This window comes from Canis lupus, chromosome 11 (assembly GCF_011100685.1).
Source record: "Canis lupus familiaris isolate Mischka breed German Shepherd chromosome 11, alternate assembly UU_Cfam_GSD_1.0, whole genome shotgun sequence".
Taxonomy (NCBI): domain Eukaryota; kingdom Metazoa; phylum Chordata; class Mammalia; order Carnivora; family Canidae; genus Canis; species Canis lupus.
This window is the reverse complement of record NC_049232.1, coordinates 26,987,217-27,013,948: the sequence shown is the minus strand read 5'-3', so window position 1 is coordinate 27,013,948 and position 26,732 is coordinate 26,987,217. Positions and strand designations below refer to the sequence as shown.

The window sequence follows — 26,732 nt, the reverse complement described above, 5'->3', positions numbered from 1 at the left end:
TTGTTTTTCTCCAGAATCTAATACTGATTGTCATAGATGGTGTAGGAATTAACTTTATTGAATATTTATAGTAATATTAAATACTAGGTTATTTGTCTGCCATTCTATCATTTGGGAATAAAGTGTTTTACTTAACTGAATTTTCTAGATAACTGAAACCTGAACTTTAGGACTAAATTTCTTTCTTTTTTAAAAAATTTCTTATTTTAATCATTTAATGAGAAACTTCCATGCCTCCCTTTACTATATTGAACAAAATTTTAACCCTTTTTTGATGACTCAAGGATCATTATGAATATCCATAATTGTACTGATACCCTAAAAATGTATTGATATCAGTAACTCTAATTAAACATTTACCAAAAGACCTTTATATTTTTAAGGTACATGTTTGTATTTTTGCTTTTGTTCTCTTTCCTCATTGTCCGCCTGTTGTTTCTTGTGTTTGTCCATGTATTTGCCTAGCTGATACACTATAAATTACAAAACAAGTAACAATATTTATAAGAATTGGACTTAGAGTAAGGACCCAAGAGACTTTCTTAATAATTAAATGCCTGACCTTAGCGATAGTGATAGCCATTTTGACTGATTCATTGCCTCTCAGCTTTCTTCACTATTGCCAAATAGAGTATTAATTTTGATCTTCATAAGAACATGTCACTGTCAAAATAGTATTTAGAGTCAAAACAATTCTTTTACTCATCATCAACCTTTATATCTATAATAATGACTCTAATAACAAAAAGGTTGTATTCCATATGGACATTTGGTTGCCATGAATGCCATTGCTAAAGATGGAAACATTTGTGTGATAGAGGATTTAACATGGATCCATACAAATACTTCACTTCTTTAGAGGATTTTTTCTCTGCAGGGCCTTTCCACCAAAGCAACAAGGAAGAATTATCCCATTTCTTTACCCGTTGTCAACATTCCATTATAAAAGCTTTCCTAACCTCTTAGAGTTTTTGCCATTGAGCTACTCATTGTATTGGAAGATTTATAGTCTTATAAAATCTAGATTGTTTATTTTTGCCAGACAACTGATTCCACTTATAGTTAATAATATAAGGAGAGAAAAAATAATAATAATATAAGGAGAGAAAAATAGTTTTCTTGAGTTTGTTCTAGCACACTTGGTGGTACCATTACTTCATTTAGCAACTTATTCTAAAAAGTCTCAACATCCTTTAGATCCTGCTGAGTTAGACTTAATTATCTACCTGAGATTTGTTTAAAGTGAGACATCTGGTTGAGATAAATTAGAAGTATGTAGTTTTTAAATTTTATCTTTCTCATTATTATTTAGATCATAGGATTCTTTAGTAAGTTAAAGGAGAAATAACATTTTATTTTTGTGGTTTTAGTTAAGAGAGAAAATTTGCGTTTTGCCCAATTATTTGGAAAATATCTTTTTAAATTGAGGAAATATATTAGTTTTCCAGAAAGATAGAGCTAAAATATTGATAAGTTTGCCTGATCCTATTGTGTTTGAAATTTATTAGACATTGTTGCTTTCTAAATCATCAAAATTGGAAAACTCTGCCAAGCTTACAACAGAAGTGGTTGTATTTCTGAGTTTTTTGTGTGACCCTTTTCCCCCCCTCATATCTGCCTAATTTCCTTATGTTTTATATCATGATTTAGATTTTCAAAGAGGTTTCAACCTATTTTTCTTTAATAAGGAAAGATCCACATAGAAATTGGGTATAAGGAAAAGTGTGAACAATTTGTCCAAAAAAAAAAAAAGATGTTATTTAATAGAAAAGAAACCTTGTCTGGATTATATAATGATGAATAATAGTCTTATTAATAGAGAGAAACTAAAATTTAAAATGTAAGACCTTTTTCTCTTCTAATACATCTTTTAGCAATTAAATAACTCAACACTTAGGATAAATATCGTAATCAATATGTAAGAAAAGCTATAAAACTGCCTAGCTCTTTGATCTTGTAATCCTGTTTGGAATTTCACTTTCAAAAAAAAAAAAAAAAAAGGAATTTCACTTTCATTTTTCCCATTTCATTGCCCCTTCTCCCCAAAGAAAGCATTTTACACAGTGGTGTTCAGCAGACTACCTCTAATAGTGGAAATTTGGAAAAAGCTTATATGACCAACAGTGGTGAGATGATTAGCCAAACAATATTAGCACAATGGTATATCATATAGCTAGAAAAATAAAATACTTGTTACTATATGGAAGTATTTGTGACATGTTAAATTTTTTAAATACACAAAATAATATGTGCCTAATGATTACAACATATAAAAAGACTTAAGAATGGAAAAGGAATTTCAAGTAATGGATAAAATTAATCTTTATTATGTTTTTAAGATAATTTAAATTCATCATACAATAATAATATTTCCCTTGCCTAACCAAAGGCTGTACATTAGCAAGACCAAATAGAGAATTCAGAAGCTTGGATCAGATTGTGACACCCCATTTTTTGGTCACAGAGTTCTGTGTAAGCCACTGTTATGAATCAGGAATGATTCCCCCACCCCACCCCTCCACCCCCAAGGAGACTTCTGACAATGTCCAAAGACATTTTTGGTTGTTGAAGAGATAATACTGGCATTTAATGGATAGAGGCCTGCAATGCTGCTAAAAATATCCTACATTATAATGACCCTATAATGCAAATGATAATCCCCTGCAAAAAAATTACCTGGCCTCAAATGTCAGTTGTGTGGAAATTGCAAAGCCCTAGCATAAACATGTATTTGCTAAGGGCCCTATTCTCTCACTTTGCCTGCCACTGCAAATTTACTGTGGGGAGAAAACAAGTTGATATTTTGAAAGTTAGAAGTAAGTGGAATCAGACATCTGATCCCATAATTGAGAGTACTTTATTAGATCATATACTTCTAATTCAGACTTACATTTGGTGAAACTTGTGAATGTTAGTTTTAACCTTTACCCTTTGTAATTCCATCAGTTTAAAAAGATTCTTGACTTTATAGCCAACTATTTTCAATTTATTATGACTTACGGCCTCTCTCAAATATGTTCACTCTTTATCTTCCTTTGTATAGGAAATGAAGAAGTTACAAATAACATAATTGCATATGTATTTTATTTTTAGAAAGATGATGTGATAAATTCTTTTAAAAATGAAGATGTAGTAAGGAATAGAAACAGATAAATAGAAAAATATAGTCAAATTATGTTTAAAACTTAACATGAGTTTATATGGATCTCCAAAACATAATTGCATGTAGTATAATGTAAGACACAGGGACTATTTATACATTAATCTTACTTTCTAATACCATAACAGAAATTTTATTATAATGAAGGATTATGGGGTTTTTCCCTCCTCTCTCTATTCCATATCCATTATTCATGTGTTCACAGTGAGGCATCAAATCAAAATTACTTTATAGCTCGCTGCTGTTGAGTACAAAATCTATTTTACTAGAGTGTAAGAAACACTGGATACATTGAGTCCTGAATATGCACTAATTAACTTTATTTAATGGATTTTCTTGTAGATATGGTTGCAATAATCTCTAAATTGACCTTAAAATGAGTTTTATTTAAGTTTTTTACAATTACATCATTATATATATATCATTTTCTTATTCTAGATTTCTGGTAAACTGCTGGTTAAGAAAACAAAATAATCTCAGCTGTTGGGGAACAGGGATCACTTTGTCGTTAAAGAGCTATATTTAAAGCTTTTAAAAATTAAAACACCGTTTTTGGAAGGCCTGCATCACAGATAAAAATATTTCTTTACCTATTTTAATTACAGATTCAAGTCTTATTCATAAGACAAGTACTTGCTTAGTGTCTTCTGTTTGTTATGGTAGTACCAGGAACTTGGTAGGGATTCAGAAATTAAAACAAAGTCCTTATCCTCAAAGAATTCTCTTACAGAGCTTAAGATTTTATCCCCAACCCTAGGGATAAATTTTTAATTTTAATCAAGGTAAATTGGGCCAGCTTCTGTCCTTTTATAAAAGACTTAATCTTTTCAAGCAATGTTAATTCAGAAGTCACCAAACAACTCCAGATACTTGCTCATTTCCCTTAACTACATGTTTGGGAGTAGGGTGGAGGAAAGTAACATGCATTTTATAAAGAATCAAATGGTAACTGACATACTCAAAATAATAGAAAAGAAAGCTAGATGACAGGAAATGTGAACCAGCAGTATATGACTGGTAAGACAAATCTTCAGTTAGTCACTGAATTATCTAAGAATGTATTGTCTGCATTTATCTATGGTAAATTTTGTTCTTTGGGTATTTTTTAACGTTTTATAACTACTCTGCTAAGAAATGGATTTTAACCCTCATCAGTAGTGCTCATTGTTTCTACTTACTACAATTTGGCATAGTTTGAATCCCATTAAGGAAACTTTGATAAAAAGAATTATTTGAGGGGCAGCCTGAGTGGCTCAGTCAGTTAAGCATCTGTCTTCAGCTTAGGTCATGATCCTGGGGTCCTGGGATTGAGCCCTGCATCTGACTGCCTGCTCAGCTGGGAGTCTGCTTCTCCCTCTCCTCCTCCCTGCCCCACTTGCTTGTTCTGTCCCGCCCCCAAATAAATAAATAAAATCTTAAAAAAAAAAAAAAAGTATTTGAAAATCCCTTTTCTTCCAAAGAAAGTTGCAATTAAAAGGGAAAAGGGCTATCTGGTATTTTTACATCAGGCAAATTGATGCTGTATATTCCCAGCATGGAGTGAGCTTCAAGGAAGGGTTGAAGTTGACAGATCCCTCTGTACCTGTAGCTTTTATAATTTGCCTTAAACCCTTCTGAATTACATATCATACACAAATATAACACTTACATGTCAAATAATTTTCAAAGAACCAACTAAATTTGCATTATCCACTTAATAGTTACTTACACTGAAAAGAGTTCTGGAAAATTGAATTGAAATCCTTCGGGTACTTAAGGCAAAAAAAAAAAAAATTCCACATCATTCTGGTTTTTTTATATTAGAGAAGATATTGAAATCTTGGGAAAGACCCCAAAATTTAAAAGTAGAATAGTTTAGGGGTACCTGGGTGGCTCAGTCGGTTGAGCATCTATCTTTGGCTCAGATCATGATCTTGGGGTCATGGGATTGAGCCCTGTATCAGGCTTTCTGCTCAGCAGGGAGTCTGCTTCTCCCTCTCCCTCTCACTCTCTTGTACTCACTCACTCTTTCAATAAATAAAAAAATCTGAAAAAAAAATAAAAGTAGAATAGTTTAATGCATTTAATGAATTGGGGAAGAATATTATTTAAAAACTGAGAGGATTGGACACTAATAAAACTTGTCTACTACCATTTTCATCAGACTGTAAAAGAAGAAAAAAATGATACATTATATATTAAAGAAAAATCAGGAGCTCCTGAGTGGCTAAGTTGGTTAAGCATCTGCCTCCACTCACATCAGAGCCCCACATCTGGCTCCTTGCTCAGCAGAGTCTGCTTCTCCCTCTCCCTCTGCCTGTCTCTCCTGGGTTGAAAAGTCAACCCAGAATCTGCAGAGTGACAAAAAGGAGGCTCATAGGGGGCACAGAGTCCATAAAAGAGACAAACCAAAAAACAGACTCTTCCTAACTATAGAGATTAAAGAGATGGTCACCAGAGGGGAGATGGGCGGGGGGATGGGTAAAATGGGTGATGGAGATTAGTACACTTATCTTGATGAGCACCTGAGTAATATATGGAGCTGTTGAGTCACTATATTGTACACTTGAAACCAATATAACACTGTATTTAACTACACTGGAATTAAAATTTAAAAATACTATAGGAAAAGGCCTACCTGGAACTATTTTTTAATTGAAAATGTGATTCTAACAAGTAGTAGCAGGTGCTTTTATTAGGACAGGAACAGTTTTATGGACACATGAAACACTGACAGGCAATTGAAAAAAGAAACTATAAAAGCATCTTTTGGGAGTCTGAATGTATAAATTGTCAATAACCATTTAATATAGAAATATAGATTGTAGGGGTGCCTGAATGATTCAGTTGGTTAAGTGTCTGCCTTTAGCTCAGCTCATGATCCCAGGGTCATGGGATCCAACTCCAAGTCGGGCTCCCTTCTCAGCAGGGGAGTCTGCTTTTCCCTTTCCCAGGGCTTCTCCCCACCCCCACCCCTGCTTGAGGTTGATCTCTCAAATAATTAAATAAAATATTTTTTAAAATATATAGATCAGAGAGAAACTTGAACAGGGCCTGAGAGTCAGTGTATTAAAATGTAACATAATTTGTTCATAATGATCAAGAATTAAATTATATTCATCGTTTGTTCAGAAAATCTGGCAGACATATTTCTCTCAATTTAAAAAAACCTTTGCATGTAAGGAGAAAACCTCAGTTAACTAAGAAATTTACTCGTGTAGTTTCAATACTTTTTGTGGGCCCACTCTGTGCTAGGCTTTGTGATATAGTCTGAGAAAGTGAAATTAGGTAAGCTACTGTCCTTGCTCTTAAGATATTCCCAGTCTTCATGTCACTTATGTGGAATTTTTATGCTCCGATGACACCAAATATAGCATTACTTAGTGATTTAGATTGTGTAGTGACTTGCTTGAGAACCTACCTTTCTGATATATCAAGTATAGATTTGATCAAATGTTACCAACTTAATTTGCTACCCCTAATGTAGTGAAATGGGTCAAATTCTAGTCCAGGATTCTAATCTAGTCCAGGATTCTTTCTTCTTTGTAAATGAAAGTGGTTATATACCATCAATATGTATATATTGTTAGATTTTCTTCCCCAGTAGTAGTAACTACCTTACTAGGAATATGATGTCATCCAGTTTTTCCTCTCTACAGAGCTAAAGGACCTTGAAATTTGCAGTAAATTCTAATCACTAATATAGTTGTTTGTTTTCATGCTTTCTAGCTAAATGCTAATTTAGAAATAATATGGAAATGTTCAATATGGGATGCCTATAGGGGGATCCCTGAGTGGCTCAGTGGTTTAGCGCCTGCCTTCGGCTCAGGACAGTCCTGGAGTCCCGGGATCAAGTCCTGCATCGGGCTCCCTGCATGGAGCCAGCTTCTCCCTCTGCCTGTGTGTCTGCCTCTCTCTGTGTGTCTCTCATGAATAAATAAATAAAATCTTAAGAAAAAAAAAATATATAGGATGCCTTTAAAATAAAGTACAAATGCTTTCCTTTTCTGTTAAATTAGTCTTAAATGAAAATGGATGAGAGAAAATACTAGCATGTGATAGTTCATATTAAAACTTCTGGCAGTGTTAAAATACCTTTTGACTTTTCCCATGTTAATATGCGTACATTTCACTGTTCCGTCAAACTAGCACTTTTTCAAAGGACTGTATATCAACAAAATGAATGTGATGTTTTACACCTAAAACTGAGTATGGTGATAGTTTTCTTTAGGTAAACAATTTTAAAAAGTAAATACTACCTTTTCATTTAATATTGTTTAGACTAAGGAAAATGTCAAATAATTGGTTTACTAATATAGTTAATTTTATTTGTGCTGTTTTTATACATATGTTTTTAAATTATTTACAAGCTATCTTCAGATACTGCTAGTGATTTTAAATGAGACATCTTTGTGCATAGGTCTGTGTGGCTTTTCTCAGAGTTATTTGCATTTTATTTGAAAAGTAAGATCTATTGTTATTTAATCCCTTTTCCACAATGGGATTTATGCGACAAGAGCCAAACCTGGAAAAAAAAAAAATTTTGTTATATGATCCAGTTTCTGTGATCTAACATTTATAAGTAAAAGTGTATATAGAAAAAATGGCATTGATACTTTTGTTATGTACATCTTGTTTTTGTACTGTTCCTTAATAAAAATGTTTTTTTTACTATCTCCACAGTAATGGTGCTTACCCTTTCAATTTATAAAAGCATTCTTTGTTTACTTTGTATATTTATATATGATTTTAGTTTTCTTCATATAGCTATTGATAGCTATTTTGTTTACATATAATGTTATAAGAAAATCTACATAAGTAACAGGATAGTTTGGGTAAACAAGTTACTGTCACCTAAGTTTAACATTCAAAGCATCTAAATTTATGAAAATGTATAAAATATGTCCATGATGATGAGACATATAAGAAACCTGGAATTTATTTGTTTTCCTTTTTTTTCTTCCTTTTAGGTGTCCAATGTCTCCAGCATCAGTAGATTGCCAACTCCCTGTCCTTGCAGCACCCCAGCCAGCATTTATGCTGGTTCTGTCATGCCCACCCCCGATTACTGCAGCAGAATGGAGTCCTTCTTTAGTTGAAAGGTAAGTTTCCCTCCCCACTCATTTCACACACATTGACTCAGCTTTTTGTTTTATAATATTGTGTAGTTTTGTAAGTTTTTTTAAAGTTTCTTTTCCCGTATGGTTCCTTAGGTTACTAATGTATCATATTCAAAAACTTATAAAACTGCATAATATAATAAAAGATTTATCTTGTGACCATAGACCAGCTTCTTTTTGTAATAATCCCTATGAGGTTATAAAACCTCCATTGTTTGACATTTGGGGCATCTCATGGAAAGGGAGCTGGCAATCTGCAGCTGCTGTGGACATTGGATGAGAAAGTATTGAAAGGTAAGCTTCAGATTTAGACCATATTGTATGTCTTTGGTTCCATGGTATATATTCATACTTTATGTTAAACTTTACAGTAAATGCATAAAAGAAATACTACTCTCCTCTTTTTTAAAGTGATCCTCAATAAAGTTTACGTTATTAATTAAGTTCACATAATACATCAGAATTACCTTAGAAGATAATTTTTATCCCTGAATATTGTGAGAATTCTAATATCGAATGAAATAGTAAATGAAAATAATATCAAATGAAAACAGTTCATTTATCCCTATTTTCACATAACTGTAAAAAAATGTTAAGGCTACGTTTATATACATAAAGCTTATTAGATATATTTTTTATTAGAGAAATGATTATAACACTGTTCCACAAATGACCTTTTACTAATCTAATCCTCATACTTGTCTTTGATTCTTATATTGATCACTACAGATAAAGATTATAAGAGCTTTCTGATTTTTATTACATCCATATGCTTTCTTATATATTTGAAGAATGAGAAACTTGTATTCCTTGTTTTTTAATTCACTTTTAAACTTTAGAAACTGTAATTTTAAGTACTACTGTAATTAAATGAAAATAAATTATATAGATTTTAAATTTTGCATTACAGAGGCACATACATGTAAAGATAAGTACTTATGCAATATGATCTTTTATTCTTTAGGAATTGTATATGTGTAGACCAAGTGGGGGACAGCATTATGTAGTGGATTTTAACATTCAGAAGACCTAGAATTCTAACTGAAGGTGTACTTCTATCTAAAAATTCTTCTCTGTGATTCACTGAGCCAATTTCCTTCTAGAAAATTATGTTCACCTCATTCTCTTTAGCTTTAATAATTTCACCGTACAAGAAACACAATTAGTTGTTCTCAGTTTTTCCTTTCTGTGTAAGTAAAGTTAATCAGTCAGAAAAGCTATTGCTAGCTTTTAGTTATTGACTTGCTTTAAATTCAGGAGATATTTGTTTGATTTTACATTAAACCCAAGTTAAGGCAAATCGTTGCCGTGTCTGACTAACTTCTTTTAAAAATTCACAACTTTTTTTTCTGTTTATATTAGTCTCCTTGTATATTGTAACACTCTAAGACTATCTCTAGGTAGAAAGGGACATGTTTTAATTCCATTTTGGTTGTATTGACCAAAGAAGACAAATAATGAAGCAGGCAGTGTGAGTTTCTTTGTTACTGTCAATTGGTTAAAACACTTTAAAATACCAGTCCCAGAGCAGTGATTCCAAACTTTTTTAAATGTATAACCTGTTTTGATAAACATAAAAACTGTGGACACACATAGCCATGGGGTATGTGTGATATATAGTATATCACACATACCCCATGGCTGGATATGGTGATATCCTTCACTGAGGTCACTGTATTCTTTATATGTATCTTCTAGTTTTATCAATCTTTACTTTCTATAATTTCTCTTATAAGAATAATAGACTTTTTGTTTTCCAAACACAAAATTATTACATGCATTTTAAAATAATGAAATAACATACTATCACAACCCCAAGTTGAGAATATACAATAAAAGGAAAGGGAAGGCCAAAAAGCATTATATAAAATTAGAGGGCCATAGACATTTTCAAATAGGTCAGCAGATAAGACAGAATTATATGAAAGATAGAAATCTACTCTGATTAATATTTATGATCCCTTCTCTATATATTTGGCTAGTTTAGTAATATATTTTCTGGGCATTGGATTAATTAAAATTTAGTAATCAGAATAAAATCAAAAGACAACAAAAAAAAACGACAAAATCAAAAGACAAAATCTTCTAATCTTTTTAGAACTCTTTTGTACAAAAATTAATGCTGTAATTTAGAGAGACATAAACACAACTGACAGATGTCTTGAAATAATGACTTTCAGCCACGCAGACTCCTCTTCCTGTGCCTCAATCTACCTAGTCCCAAGGTCTGACAGTACCACTAGTCCTTCTGCATTTCCCACACCATCACCACGACACTAATCCAAACAGCAGCATACTGCCCAGGTTAATGTTGCATCTGCTTCCCCATAAAACTCTCAGATACAAAGAATTCGATATGCCTGTCACTCTCTAGTCTTTTAACACTTTTCCAAATAATTATATCACAAAGGTGGTATATAATTCATTACTCATACCTTTTTCTGCTTTCTTTAGCTTAGTAAACATTTACTCTCACCATTTCATTTTGAGCCAAATAATAGTTGAAAAGTAAAGACATTATTATGTTGATGTGCCTTTTTTTTTTTTAACCGAAACAATACTACATCATTCTGCAAAGGATTTTAGTGTAACTATCATCTGCCTTTTCATTGTCATCACTTAGTTCTCCCTAGAGGAAAGTATCGTTTTTTTGTTTATTGGTTTTGTTTGCATGGGTTAGAATAAGTGCTTTATACTGTCTCCTACCCTTTTTTTTTCCTGGAGAAAAAGAAACATTTTTTTTTTTTAGAAAAAGAAACTTTTGGGATCCCTGGGTGGCGCAGCGGTTTGGCGCCTGCCTTTGGCCCAGGGCGCGATCCTGGAGACCCGGGATCGAATCCCACATCAGGCTCCCGGTGCATGGAGCCTGCTTCTCCCTCTGCCTGTGTCTCTGCCTCTCTCTTTCTCTCTCTGTGACTATCATAAATAAATAAATAAAAATTAAAAAAAAAAAAAAAAGAAAAAGAAACTTTTAAGGTATAACTTACTGTTAGACCCTTTGAGAAAGTATTTGACAAGCAAGAAGGTCTGTCTAAGTTATTATATGAAATATTTACTTTCCTTGAAATTTTTTTCACAATACTATCATTTGTCATGCCATTAAGAAGACACAAGAATTAGTCATTGAACCTAGGTTCCATATTCATTATATGCACATACACATGTAATTCCACATCTTCCTGCTCTTCTAATAAACAATTTAAAAACCTCAGAAGTAGAAATGTAGTTGTTTATTTACCTGCCTTAATGTTCTACATATGTGCAAATTAACTGAAAAGTTGATGAGATGAAGTCTAATTTTTGCATGTTAAATATGACCCGTAATATATAGTTGTGTATTTTTTGTTACAAAAGAAAAAAATGAGTGGACTGAATGGTATGTGAATTATATCTCAAAAAAAATACAATATGGTTATATAATGGTAAATAAAGATGGTGATGATGATGATGGTGGTGGTGGTGGTTGGTGGTGGTGGTGATGTTCATAGGTATATACTAACGTGGGGAAGGGGGAAGTGGGGCTACCTTAAGATACAACTTCTATAGACTTAGTGTTTCTATTGTATTTGAATAACTTTTGCTTACTGGTGAAGTGTGTTTTTTTTAGAGATTTTTATAACATATGTCAGATTGAATTATGTGATACAGCTTTTAAGAGGTGGTGATGTAGTTCTAAGAACTTGGACTTCAGCATCAGATAGATCTGATGTCATAGGACCTTGAACAAGTCATTTAATCTCTCTGAGCCTTAGTTGCATCATTTAAGTGAGTCTAAAATGCACATACATTAGAAAGGTTTTCATAACTGCTTGAGTACATGTGTGCTCCGCCCCTTCCTTCCTCCTCTCCTCCTCACTTTCTTCTTCCTCTTCACTCCTTTCCTTTCCCCACTAGATATAGATATATAAATGAAATACTTAGGCTAATACTTAGCAAATGGAGAAGGGGGTGTCAGTAATTATTAACTCCTACTGTAGCTATAGCATTATAATATTAAAAATTATGACCACTTGTCTTCTTGTCTGGGCTGGAAACATTTTTGAATGCAATAATTGTAAAATCTTCTAAGGAAGTTTAAGACTGCTTTTGGATAATTATAAAAACTTTACAGAAGTGAGCCATATCAGTTACATGTTTAGTGAATTTATATACATCTATTTTTACATGTACTTGGTAAATGATTTATTAAAATATTTATAATTGATCCAATTAAAAATTGTTTTAAAACTTGTCTCCTTGTTTGATTAAATAGGTTTTAGATTGCTCCTGTAGAATTGAGAATCTTTAAAATATTACAAATAAGATTTATTGCAGGTTATTTTTCCCCTTTACAACCTTCTGCAGAAGATATACTCATTTGAGTATTGGCATTTCATTTTGTGTTTTACTCAGAAAATAAGGCTTAACATTCACTTTGGATTAAATCTAAAGGATTTACTTTAACATTGTGTTTTTAGGGCAAATGGTATCATCGGAGGCAAGCTGTAAAAGAATTGCATGGTACATTGATACGCCTTTTAAATGAATTGCTGCCATGGGAACCAAAGTTGATGAAAGCTTTTCAAAGAAACAGGTAATTTGAGCTTTATAATTCGTTTTACCTGTTTTAGGGCTCTTAATTTATGATTATGGGAAGATATCCTGGAATCATTTTGTAACTTTCCATTGATAAATAATTCAACAGATTTTTTTCATTTTTTTAATTTAAATTCAGTTGGTCAATATATAGTGGAATACCCAGTGCTCATCCAATCAAGTGCCCTCCTCTGCCCAGCACCCAGTCATCCTGTCCCCCCACCTTCCTCCCCTTCTGCTACCCTTTGATTGTTTCCCAAGGTTAAGAGTTTCTCATGGTTTCTCTTCCTCTTTAATTTTTCCCACTGAGTTTCTCTCCTTTCCCTTATAATCCCTTTTAATATTTCTTATATTCCACATATAAGTGAAACCATGTGATGATTGTCCTTCTCCACTTATTTCACTCAGCATAATATCCTCCAATTCCATCCACGTCAAAGCAAATGGTGGGTATTCGTCCTTTCTAATGGCTGAGTAATATTCCATTGTGTGTGTGTATAATATATGCGCGTATATATACATATATGTATCTTCCCTATCCATTCCTCTGTCAAAGGACATCATGGCTCCTTCCACAGGTTGGCTGTTTTGGACATTGCTGCTATGAACATTGGGGTGCAAGTGTCCTATCATTTCACTACATCTATATCTTTGGGTTAAATACCCAGTAGTGCAATTGCTGGGTCATAGGGCAGTCCTAATTTTAATTTCTTGAAATTAAATTTCTCCACACCGTTTTCCAGAGTGGCTGTACCAGTTCGCATTCCCACCAACAGTGCAAGAGGGTTCCCCTTTCTCCACATCCTCTCCAACATTTGTTGTTTCCTGTCTTGTTAATTTTCACCATTCTCACTGGTATGAGGTGGTATCTCATTGTGATTTTGATTTGTATTTCCCTGATGACAAGTAATGTGGAACATTTTTTCATATGCTTTTTGGCCTTATGAACGTCTTCCTTGGTGAAATTTCAGTTTACGTCTTTTGCCCATTTCATGACTGGATTGTTTCTTTCTTGGGGTGTTGAGTTTAATAAGTTTTTATAGATCTTGGACACTAGCCATGTATCTGCTACATCATTTGCAAATATCTTCTCCTATTCTGTAGGTTGTCTTTTTTTTTTTTTTTTTTTTTTGTAGGTTGTCTTTTAGTTTTTTTTTTTTTTTAATTTTTTTTTTATTTGTTTATGATAGTCACAGAGAGAGAGAGAGAGAGGCAGAGACACAGGCAGAGGGAGAAGCAGGCTCCATGCACCGGGAGCCCGATGTGGGATTCGATCCCGGGTCTCCAGGATCGCGCCCTGGGCCAAAGGCAGGCGCCAAACCGCTGCGCCACGCAGGGATCCCTCTTTTAGTTTTTTTGACTGTTTCCTTTGCTGTGCAGAAGCTTCTTATCTTGATGAAGTCCCAATAGTTCACTTTTACCTTTGTTTCCCTTACCTTCATAGATGTATCTTGTAAGAAGTTGCTGTGGCCAAGTTCAAACAGGGTGTTGCCTGTGTTCTTCTCTAGGATTTTGATGGAATCTTGTCTCACATTTAGATCTTTCATCCATTTTGAGTTTATCTTTGTGTATGGTGTAAGGGTGTAAGGGAATGGTCTAGTTTCATTCTTCTGCATGTGACTGTCCAATTTTCCCAGCACCATTTATTGAAGAAACTGTCCTTTTTCCAGTGGATATTGTTCCTGCTTTGTCAAAGATGAGTTCACCATAGAGTTGAAGGTTCATTTCTGGGTTCTCTATTCTGTTCCATTGATCTGTGGGTCTGTTTTTGTTCCAGTACTGTACTGTCTTGATGATCACAGCTTCATAATACAGCTTAAAGTCAGCCATTGTGATGCCCCCAGCTTTGGTTTTCTTTTTTCAAACATTGCTCTGGCTATTCGGGATCTTTCCTAGTTCTATGCAATTCTTAAGATGATTTGTTCCAACTCTGTGAAGAAAGCCCGTGGTATTTTAATAGTGATTGCATTGAACGTGTAAATTGCTCTGGGTAGCATAGACATTGTCACAATATTAATTCTTCCAATCCATGAGTATGGTATGTTTTTTCATCTCTTTACATCTTCCTTGATTTCTTTCATAAGTGTTCTGTAGTTTTTGAAGTACAGTTCCTGTAGCTATTTGGTTAGGTTTATTTCTAGATATCATATGGTTTTGGGTGCAATTTTAATTGGGATTGATTCCTTAATTTCCCTTTCTTCAGTCTTCATAATTCAACAGATATTTTTCAGTGCTTGCTGTGTCCAAGGTACTTCCTAAGCCTTGAAAAAGTAGTGTTGATTAAATAGAGCCCTACTCTGTCACTTACATTCCTTCTTTTCCCCCAATATTTTTCCATTGCAATAAAATGCACAGACAAAATTTACCCTCTTAACCAGTTGTAAGTGTACAGTTCTTTAGTATTAAATACATTCATAATCAATGTTATTATTCCCAATGTATCTCCTGAACTCTTCAGTTTGTAAAACTGAAAACTGAAACTCTGTAACTATTAAATAACTCCCCATCCTCCTCCCCCACCATTCTACTTTGTCCATATGCTTTGACTACTCTTAAGTACCTCATGTAATATAAAACATTTGTGGTTTTGTGACTGTATTATTTCACCTATTGTATTTTCAGGGTTCATCCATGTTGTAACAGGTCAGAATTTTCTTCCTTTTTAAGGCTTGATGATATTTCCTAAGTATTTTATTCTTTTTGATGCTATTAAAATAATTGTTTTAGGTTGCTTTTCAGATTGTTGTTACTGTATAAAAATGCAACTGATTCTTTTGTGTTGACTTTGTATCCTGCTACTTTGCTGACCTCATTCTAACAATTTTTTCCTTGGAATCTTTAAGGTTTTCTACATATAAGATCATGTCATCTGTAAAAAGAGATTTTTTTTTTCTTTGCAATTTGGATGCTTTTTCTTTTTTCTTGCCTAATGCATGGTCTAGAACAGTTAAATGTTGAATAGAAGCAGCAAAAGTGAACATCTTTGCCTTGTACCCAAAGTTAGAAGAAAAAGGTTTTAATCTTTCACCATTAAATATGTTCACTATGGGTTTTTCTTGTATGGCTGTTCTTAAGTTGAGTTAGCTTCCTTCTATTCCTAGTTTGTTGAGTGTTTTTATCATGAAAGAATGTTGAATTTTGTCAAATGCTTTTTCTGCTCTTGAGATAATCATGTGGTTCCTTTGCTTTATTGTCTTAATATAATGTATGACATTAATCAGTTTTCATATGTTGGACTATCCTTGCATTCCAGGAATAGATCTCATTGCATCATGATATATAATCCTTTCAGTATGCTGCAGAGTTTGATTTGCTTGTATTTTGTTGATTTCTGCTTCTGTTTATAAAAGATACTGATATGGGGGAGCATGGGAAGATGGCAGAGTGGGAGGACCCTGAGCTCACCACCCAGTGTTTACAACTAGATATCATCCACATCCAAGTCAATAAACCAGAGAGCAATCTGAAGATTGGCAGAACAAACTCCACAACTAAATATAGAGAAGAAGCTGTATCTGAAAGGTTAGGAAAGTCAGAAAGAAAGAATCTACCTGCAGAGGGAGGGAGCTGCGCATGCAGAGAAGGCAAAGAAATAAACACTTGTTTGGGAACTCATAAGGGGAAGACTAATCCCCATAATGTTTGGCTTTAAAACCAGAGGAGTGGGATGCCTGGGTGGCTCAGTGGTGGAATGTCTGCCTTCTGCTCAAGTTGTGGTCCCAGGGTCCTGGGAGTGAATCCCACATCAGGATCCTCGCAGGGATCCTGCTTCTCCTTCTGCCTATGTCTCTGCCCCTCTCTCTCTATGTCTCTCAAGAATGAATAAATAAAATCTTTAAAAATAAAATAAAACAAAAAACCAGAAGAACTGAATTCTATGAGTTTGTAAACCAGTGGGAATTGGATCTGTACCTTTAAAAGTCTGCTGACTCAGCACTGGGGGAGCCTGAAGGGAAAATGATAGCTGGGCTGCTGCCCTTAAAGAGACAGCAGCCTGTTCAGAGAGGCAACATAAAATTGGCAGTTTACACAACACCACCAGCCAACAGGAGACAGATTTGTTCATACGGATTTCAGAGCATTTTGGTGGACTTCTTTAAAAATGAGGAAACTGGTTCTCCCAAACTCCCAGCATTAAACATAAACTTTCTGTGGGAGACGGGGCTGCATAGACACTTATAGCCTGGACCAAGGGCCCAGAGCAAATTTTAAAGCTGCCTGTGCAACCTGCCCAGACTCTGAGTGCAAAACTGTTACTGCTACAGACCATGACCAGTCATTGTCACGCACTGTCAATCAGCTCCATGTCCCCAGCAGCCACAGCACTTTGGGTGATCTTGCATAGGAGTAGTGGTCCAAGGCAATCTGGCTAACACTGATGCCCTATTCCCAACTTCCCTGGTGGGCATGCCCCCTGAGAACAGGTCTGTCTGAGTCCTTCTAACCACAGAGTAAGCACATTCCACAAGCAGATGGGCAGTGCAGACAACTGCACTGAAAGGAAAAGTGACACAGACACAACAGCAGGATGTAAGCAACACATATAGAATACTCTCCTGAAGTGTCAGGTTCTGATAAACAGGGGACACTACACTGCAGAGGACTCTAGGACCTCCTCTTCATGAAATCCCTTCTTTCAAGAGCAGGTGATATAGCTGACTTTTTTAACACAGAGAAATAGACACAGAGAGGCAAACAAAATGAGACAGAGAAATTTGTCCCAGATGAAAGAACAGGACAAGGCCACAGCCAGAGATCTAAGCCAAACAGATATAAGGAACATACCTGATAGAGAGTTTAAAGCAATGATCATGAGGGTACTCACTAGACTCAAGAAAAGAGTAGAAGACATGAGTAAGACCCTTAATACAGAGTTAAGGACTAACATAAAAGGGCATCTGATTGGCTCAGTCAGTAGATCCTGAGACTCTTGATCTTGTGAGTTCAAGCCCCACATTGGGTATATAGATTAATTAAAAATAAAATCTTAAAAAAAGAAGTAGCAGAGATAAAAGGCTCAATAAACAAAATGAGATATACTCTTGATGGAATATAGCAGGATGAAAGAAGCAGAGGAATAAATTAGTGACCTTGAAGACAGAGTAGTGGAAAGCAATCAAGCTGAACAAAAGAAAGAAAAAAGAATTACACAAAACAAGAATACACTTAGGGGACTCAGTGACTCCATCAGATGTACTCATCAGAGGACAGAAAATTTCTTTGAAGAAATAGTAGCTAACTTTCCTAATCTTAGGAAGGAAACAGATATCCAATCCAGGAAACACAGAGAACTCCCATCAAAATTAACAAAAACAGACCCACACCAAGGCATACTGTAATTAATTGTCAAAATGTGATAAAGTGCCTTAAAAGCTAAGGCTAGGAAAAGATTTTTCAACAACTTTGCAAGCTACAAGGAAGTGGCATAATATATTCAAAGTGATAAATGGGAAAAATCTGCAGCCAAGAACACCCTGTCCAGCAAGGCTGTCATTCAGAACAGGAGAGGGAAAATTTCCCAAGCACTGAAGGAGTTGTTGACCACTAAATTAGCCCTGTAGGAAATATTAAAGGGGACTCTGAGTGGTAAAGAGAGACCAGGAGTGACAGTGTAAAGGAATGAAAACACAAAAGCAATAAAAATGGCTATTTGTTAAAAATATCAGTCAAGAAACTCACAAAAGAAAGAATATAAAATATAATAACAGAAGAGAATGGGTTCAATGTATGTATGCAGAAGAGATTATATATAACCCCAATGGTAACCATATATAAAAACCCACTGATAACAACATGCAAAGAATATAAAGAAATCCAAATACATCACTAAAGAAAATCAGCAAAACATGAAAGACAGCTGTCAGAGAAAATCCTCAGAAACAACCACAAAACAAGTAATAAAATAACAATAAATACATACTATCAATAATTACTTTGAATGTAAATGGACTAAATGCTCCAATCAAAAGACATAGAGTGACAGAATTTATATATAAAAAAAAAAGTCCCATCTATATGCTGCATATAAGAGACTCATTTCAGACCAAAAGACACCTGCAACCTGAAAGTGGAGAGATGAAGAAAACAACAATCATGCAAATCAATCCCAAAAGAAAGCCAGAGTGGTAATACTTATATAAACTAGACTTTAAAAGAAAGACTTTAACAAGAGACAAAGGAGGATACTATATGAATATAAAGAGAACAATAGCAAGAAGAGATAACAACTGTAAATATTTATTAACCCATCATAGGAGCACCCAAATACATAAAACAGTTAATAACAAACATAAAGGATTAATCAGTAATAATACAATAATAGTAGGGGATTTTAACACCCCACTTAGATCAACAGACAGATCATGTAAACAAAATCAACAAGGAAACAGTGATTTTGAAGGACACTTTGGACCAGATGGATTTAACAGATATATTCAGAACATTCCATCCTAGAACAGAATACACATTCTTTTCAAATAGACATGGAACGTTCTCCAGAATACATCACATATCGACCCACAAAACAAACCTGAACAAACTGAAGAAGATCAGACTCCTACCATGTATCTTTTCTGACCACAATGCTGTGAAACTAGAAGACAGCCATAAGAGAAATCTTAAAAGACCACTAATACATGGAGGTTGAATAACATGCTACTAAACAACGAATGGGTCTACAAGGCAGTCAAAGCAGAAATGGAAAAGTACATGGAAACAAATGAAAATGAAAACACAACAGTCCAAAATCTCTGGGATGCAGCAAAACCAGTTCTAAGAGGGAAGTTTATAGCAACACCTATCTCAGATAAGCAACCTAGCTTTACATCTAAGAGAGCAAAAAAAGAACAACAATCAAAACAAAACCAGCAGAAGGAAGGATAGAATAAAGATTAGAACAGAAATAAATGATACAGAAACTTAAAAAAAAAATCAATAGAACAGATCAGTGAAACCAGGAACTGGTTCTTTGAACAAATAGCAATAAAACTGATAGACATTTAGCTAGACTTATCAAGAAAAAAATTCAAAATCACAAATGAGAGAGGAGAAATAACCAATACCACAGAAGTACAAATACTTGTAAGACAATATTATGAAAAACTATATGCCAACACTTTGGACAACTTAGAAGAAATGGATAAATCCTAGAAACCTATAAACTACCAAAACTGAAACAGAAGGAAATAGAAAATTTTAAGACTGATAACCAATCAAAATTGAATGAGTAACCAAAAAATTCCTGACAAAGAAAACTCAAGGATCAGATGAATTCTTCACAGGTGAAAATAACTAGACATTTAAAGATCTTTTCAATAGATGCAAAAAAGAATTTGACCAAGTACAACATCCATTCATGATAAAAACCTTCAACAAAGTAGGTTTAGAGGGAACATACCTCAGCATCATAAAGACCATACATTAAAAAACCCACAGCTGACATCATCCTTCTTTTAAAAAAAAATAAATAAACATCATCCTTAATGGGAAAAAAACAGAGCTTTTCCCCAAGGTCAGGAACAAGGGAAGGATGTCCCATCTCACAACTTTTATTAAACATAGTACAGAAAATCCTAGTCACAAAAGTCAGAAAACAAAAATAAAAGACATCCAAATCAGCAAAAAAGAGGTAAAACTTTCACTATTTGCAGATGACATAATACTCTACATAGAAAGTCAAAAGACTCCACCAAAAGATTGCTAGAACTGATACACAAATTCAATAAAATCACAGGATACAAAATCAGTGTACAGAAATCTGTTGTTTCTATACAGCAATAATGAAGCAGCAAAAAGGGAAATTAAGGAATCAGTCCTATTTACATTTGCACCCAAAATAATAAGATACCTAGAAGTAAATCAAACCAAAGAGATAAAAGACCTGTACTCTGAAATCTATAAAACAGTGGTTTAAAAAATTGAAGAAGAAAAAAAAAATTGAAGAAGATCAAAGAAATGGAAAGATATTCCATGTTCAAGGATTAGAAGAACAAATATTGTTAAAATGTCTGTGCCACCCAAAACAATCTACACATTTAATGCAATCCCTATCAAAATACCAACAGCATTTTTTATAGACCAAGAACAGACAATCCTAAAATTTGCATGGAATCACAAAAGATCCTGAATAGGCAAAGCAATCTTGAAAAAGGAAAGCAAAGCAGGAGGCATCACAATTTTGGACTTCAAGTTATATTACAAAGCTGTAGTAATCAAAACAGTATTTATTGTACTGTTACAAAAATAGATACATCAATGGAAACCAATTAGAAACCCCAGAAATAAACCCACAGTTAATATGGTCAATTAATCTTTGACAAAGCAGGAAAGAATATCCAATGGGAAAATGACTCTTCAGTAAATGATGTTGGGAAAACTGGACCCCTTTCTTACACCATACACTAAATTAAATGGATTAAAGACCTAATGTGACACCTTAAGCCATAAAAATTCTAGAGGAAGACACAGGCAGTAACTTCTTTGACATTGGCCATAGCAGTGTCTTTCTAGATAATGTTTCCTGAGGCAAGGAAAACAAAAGCAAAAATAACTACTGGACTACATCAAAATAAAAAGCTTCAAAAAAAAAAAAAAAAAGCTTCAGCACAGAGAAGGAAACAGCCAACAAAACTAAAAGACAACCTTCACAATGGCAGGAGATATTTGCAAATGACGTATCTGATAAAGGGATAGTATCCAAAATATATAAAGAAGTTATACAACTCACCGAAAAAAAAACAAATAATCCAGTTAAATAGGCAGAAGATATGAACAGACATTTTTCCAAAGAAGACATCCAGATGGCAAAATGGACACAGAAAATATTCATCACCCCTCATCAGGGAACTACAAATCAAAACTACAATGAGGTATCACCTCACCCCTGTCAGAATGACCTAAATCAATAACATAAAAAAAACATATTGGCTAGGATATAGAGAAAGGGGAACCAGCCCTCTTACAGTGTTGATGGGAATGCATACACAGATACTGTGGAAAACAATATGGAGGCTACTCAAGTTAAAAATAAAATGACCTATGATCCAGCAGTGTCACTACTGGATATCCAAAGAATCCAAGAACACTAATTCAAAGGGGTACATGTACCCCTATGTTACAGCAGCATTATGTACAGTAGTGAAGATATGGGAGCATTTCAAGTTTCCATTGATTGATAAAGTGGCATAGACATACACACACTGGAATATTATTATTCAACTATAAAGAAGAATGAAATCTTGCCATTTACAATGACATGGATAGAGCTAGAGTATAATGCTAATTGAAATAAATCAATCAGAAAAGGACAAACACCATATGATTTCACTCACGTGGAATTTAAGAAACAAAACAAGCAAAGGGGAAGAAGAGAGAGAGAGACAAACCAGGAAACAGACTCTTAACTATAGAGAACAAACTAATGGTTATCAGAAAGAGAGTGGGGGGGGGGGGGGGAGTTAAATATGTGGTGGCAATTAAGGAGTGCACTTCTGGTGATAAGCGCTGGGGGGTCATGTATGGAATTGTTGAATCACTATATTCTACACTTTATATGTTCACCAACAAGAATTAAAATATAAACAAAAAATGAAATAGAAAGATCTAGCTTTCTTGTGATGTTTTTGTCAGGCTTTGGCATTAGTGTCATGCTAGCCTCAAACAAGTTAGGAAGTGTTTCTTCCTTTTCAGATTTTTGAGGAAAGTTTGAAAAGGAATGGTATTAGTTCTTTAAGTTTTTGGTAGAATTCACCAATGAATCCATTAGATCAGGACTCTCTTCCTTGTTGAGAGATTTTTAAATTATTGATTCATTTCTCCTTTAATAGTTATAGGTGTATTCAGATTTTCTGAGGTTTTTTTGTGACTTAATCTTGGTAGATTTTTGTTTTTAGGAATTTGTGAATTGCATCTAGATTATCCAATTTGGGTGGCAATCAATTTTCATAGTACTCCTAAAATTCCTTTTATAGAATCAGTCATATTGGCCTCACTTTCACCTTTGATTTTCCAAATTTGAGTCTCTTTTTTTTCTGAGTTCATCAATCTAAAGGGTTGTTAAATCTGTTGGTCTTTCAGTTTCATTGATTTCCTCTTTTCTCTGTTTCGTTGATCTCTGATCTAATCTTTATTGTTTCCTTCCCTTAGCTTTAGATTTAATTTGTTTTTCTTATTCAAATTCCTAATGTTATAAAGTTAGGATGTTGATTTGAGATTTTTCTTGTTTTTTACCGTGTCCCATTGTTTTGGTATGTTGTTTTCATTTCAATTTATCTATAAGTATTTTGTAATTTTTCTTATAATTTCTTCTTGATCTATTGGTTGTTTAAGAGTATGTTGTTTAATTTCCATAAGGTTGTAAATTTTTCCAGTTTTCCTTCTGTTACTAATTTCTAACTTCATCTGTGGCTTGCATTCTTGGAAGAAACAGATGAACTCAAAATGTTAGTGATAAGCGCTGTGAAGAAAAATAAAGTGGGATAAGGAGAACAGGAAATGCCTGATTTGGATTAGATGATGGATACTCTTTTACTAAGGTTTCAGGGAAAGGCCCCCTGATGAGTTGATATTCAAACAGAGACCTACAAGTGAGGGATAAAGTCATATGAATATCTGAGGGAAAAGAAGAGGCAGAAGATTGAAGGTTGGCATTACGTTTGGCATTTGGAGGAAGTACAAACATAAATGTCACAAGAGCTGAGTGAGTGAGGAGTAAGAGTCAATAATCAGAATAGTATAGGAAGATGCAGTGAAACGCCGGGACACCTGCACCCCGATGTTTATAGCAGCAATGTCCACAATAGCCAAACTGTGGGAGGAGACTCGGTGTCCATCGAAAGATGAATGGATAAAGAAGATGTGGTATATGTATACAATGGAATATTACTTGGCCATTGAAACAACAAATACCCACCATTTGCTTTGACGTTGATGGAACTGGAGGGTATTATGCTGAGTGAAATAAGTCAATCAGAGAAGGACAAACATTATATGGTCTCATTCATTTGGGGAATATAAAAAATAGAGAAAGGGAATAAAGGGGAAAGGAGAAAAAAATGAGTGGGAAATATCAGAAAGCGACACAGAACATGAGAGACTCCTAACTCTGAGAAACGAACAAGGGGTGGTAGAAAGGGAGGTGGGCGGGGGGGGGGGACAACTGGGTGATGGGCACTGAGGGGGGCACTTGATGGGATGAGCACTGGGTGTTATTCTATGTTGGCAAATTGAACACCAATAAAAAATAAATTAAAAAAAAACAATAGTATAGGAAACCATAGACAGGTTGTGTATGTCTTTACATTTTGTTTTTACTCTAAGGTGACAGAACATTGAAGAGTTTTAAGCAGAGGAGGAACATGATCTGACTTATCTTTTAAAGCACTTACACAGCCTCTTATATTGAGATTAATGTAGTGTGGGACAACAGGGAAATCAGTTGCAAAAAGCAATAATTCAGGCAAAAAAAAAAATGATGGTGGCTTGGAACAAGGTGGTAGCTGTTGATTCACAACCCTCTTAGGAGTTTCCCTGGTATAATCTGAAACTGGCATTTGTATTCAGAGGGCAGGGAGAGATAAAGAAAGAAGCAGGCCACTCCAGGTTTGTTAGGTGTCTGAATAAGTAAATAGATCTTAAATTCAGTGAGGCTTGTCTTGGCTGGCAGCAAGACAAATGGATCTCTGCACCTGCCTGCCAGATCTTAAGTTTATAGGAGAGGTGTTAACTGGATGCAGCCATATAGTGTGCAGGTGTTTTCAGTATTATATCACTATCTCAAGGCTGTGTTCTTGGAACAGCCTCTGGGAACAGGAAAGGCAAGCAGAACCTACCCAGGTCCAGCTCATGGGTCACTTGGCCTTCTCATCTTTTTGATAATGTTCCCCAAGAGTAGCAATGCAGATGGCAAGGAATGGTTGGATTCTGGATGTGTCTTGAAAGTGGGATTGGCAGAATTTTCTTAAACATTGGATATAGAGTGTTAAAAAAAAAAAAATGAACAGTAAAAAGATGATGCCCAGTATTTTTGGTCTAAACAACTGATAATGGAATTGTTGTTAGTTTAGATAGGGGAAACTAAAGGAGTAGGGGGTCTGCAGGGCAGGAATTCTTCAAGAGTTTGAATTTCAAACTGTAGGGATACCTGGGTGGCTCAGCAGTTAAGCGTCTGCTTTTGGCTCAGGGCATGATCCTGGAGTTCCAGGATCGAGTCCCACATTGAGCTCCCTGCAAGGAGCCTGCTTCTCCCTCTGCCTATATCTCTGCCTCTCTCCTTCTGTGTCTCTCATGAATAAATAAAATCTTTAAAAAAATTTTCAACCTGTAAAGTTTGATAGGATTTTTAGATATCCAGTTGGATGCTGGTTGAGCCAGCACTTTAGTATGAGTCCCCGTTCAAGGGAGTAAACCAGACTGGAGGCATAAATTGAGGAATTGTCAGAATATGGATTATATTTAAGCTCTGACTGGTAGAAATTACCTAGAATGTGAACATACATAGGGAAGAAGAGAGACTGAACCCTGGAGCATTCTAACGTTTAGAGATGGTGAAGAGGAGTAGGACTCAGTAGAGGAGACTAAAAAGAAGTGTTCAGTAAGGTAGAGTCTATTCAAGAGAATTAAGGGAGAGGAATTAGAGTTTTGTTATAAAGTGGAGCAGAGAAATAGGGCAGTAGCTGGAATCTGGAATCAAGAGAGGGTGCTTTGTTTTGTTGTTTGTTTTCATTAATGGAGAAATAACATTTTCCAATACGTGTTACTTCTTGATTTTTTTATGTTAGCCATTCTGACGGGTGTAAGGTGATAATCACATTATAGTTTTGATTTGTATTTCTCTGATGATGCTGAGCTTCTTTTCATATGTCTGTTGGCCATCAGTATGTCTTCTTTGGAAACATGTCTATTCAAGTCCTCTGCTCATTATCAGATAGTTTGCTTTTTGATGTTGCACTGTGTAAGTTCTTTATATATTTTGGTTAGTAACCCTTTATTGGATATGTCATTTGCAAATACTTTTTTCCATTCAGTAGGTTGCCTATTTGTTTTGTTGATCATTCCCTTTGCTGTGCAGAAACTTTTTAGTTTTTTATAGTCCCAATAATTTATTTTTGCTTTTATATCTCTTGTTTTAGGAGACAAATCTAGAAAAATGTTGCCATGCCAATACTAGAGAAATTACTGCCTGTATTCTCTTTTAAGATTTTCTGGTTTCAGGTCTCACATTTAGGTCTTTAATTAATTTGAGGTTAATTTTGATGTGTGGTGTTAGAAAGCAGTCCAGCTTCATTCTTTTACACGTAGCTGTTCAGTTTTTCAAGCACTATTTATTGAAGAGACTTTTTCCCAGTGTATAGTCTTGCCTTTTTCGTTGTAAATTAATTGACCATATAAGTGTGTGTTTATTTCTGCATTCTTTATTCTTTTCCCTTGATCTGTGTGTCTAGTTTTGTTTAAGTAACTTTTGATTACTTCAGCTTTGTAGTATATCTAGAAATCTGGAATTGAGATACCTCCAGCTCTGTTTTTGTTGCTCAAAATTGCTTTGGCAGTTTGGGGTCTTTTGAAATTTTCATATTGCTTCCTCTAGTTTTGTGGAAAATGATGTTGGTATTTTGGTAATCATATTGAATCTGTAGATTGCATTGGGCAATAAGAACATTTAACAATATTAATTCTTCCAGTCAATGAGCATGGAATATGTTTCCATTTGTGTCATCTTTAATTTCTTTCATCAGTGTTCTATAGTTTTCAGAGTGCAGGTTTTTTTTACCTCTTTGGTTAAGTTTATTCTGATGTATTTTATTCTTTTAAGTGCAATTATAAATAGAATTGTTTTCTTAACTGCTCTTTCTACTACTTGTTATTAGTAAGTATATGGAAGTACTACCAATTTCGGGGTATTA

At 34.5% G+C, this 26,732-nt stretch overlaps 1 protein-coding gene across 2 annotated transcripts in view; it reads left to right on the top strand.

The window, feature by feature from the left end:
• The window catches only part of KIAA2026 (uncharacterized protein KIAA2026 homolog), a 117,503-nt gene that overhangs the window by 82,485 nt on the left and 8,286 nt on the right, over positions 1-26,732 (top strand). For both annotated transcript variants that reach the window (XM_038552322.1, XM_038552321.1), the window contains one exon: positions 12,717-12,832. In XM_038552322.1, coding sequence (XP_038408250.1) covers positions 12,717-12,832 — 116 coding nt within the window. The remainder of the gene's footprint in view (positions 1-12,716; positions 12,833-26,732) is intronic.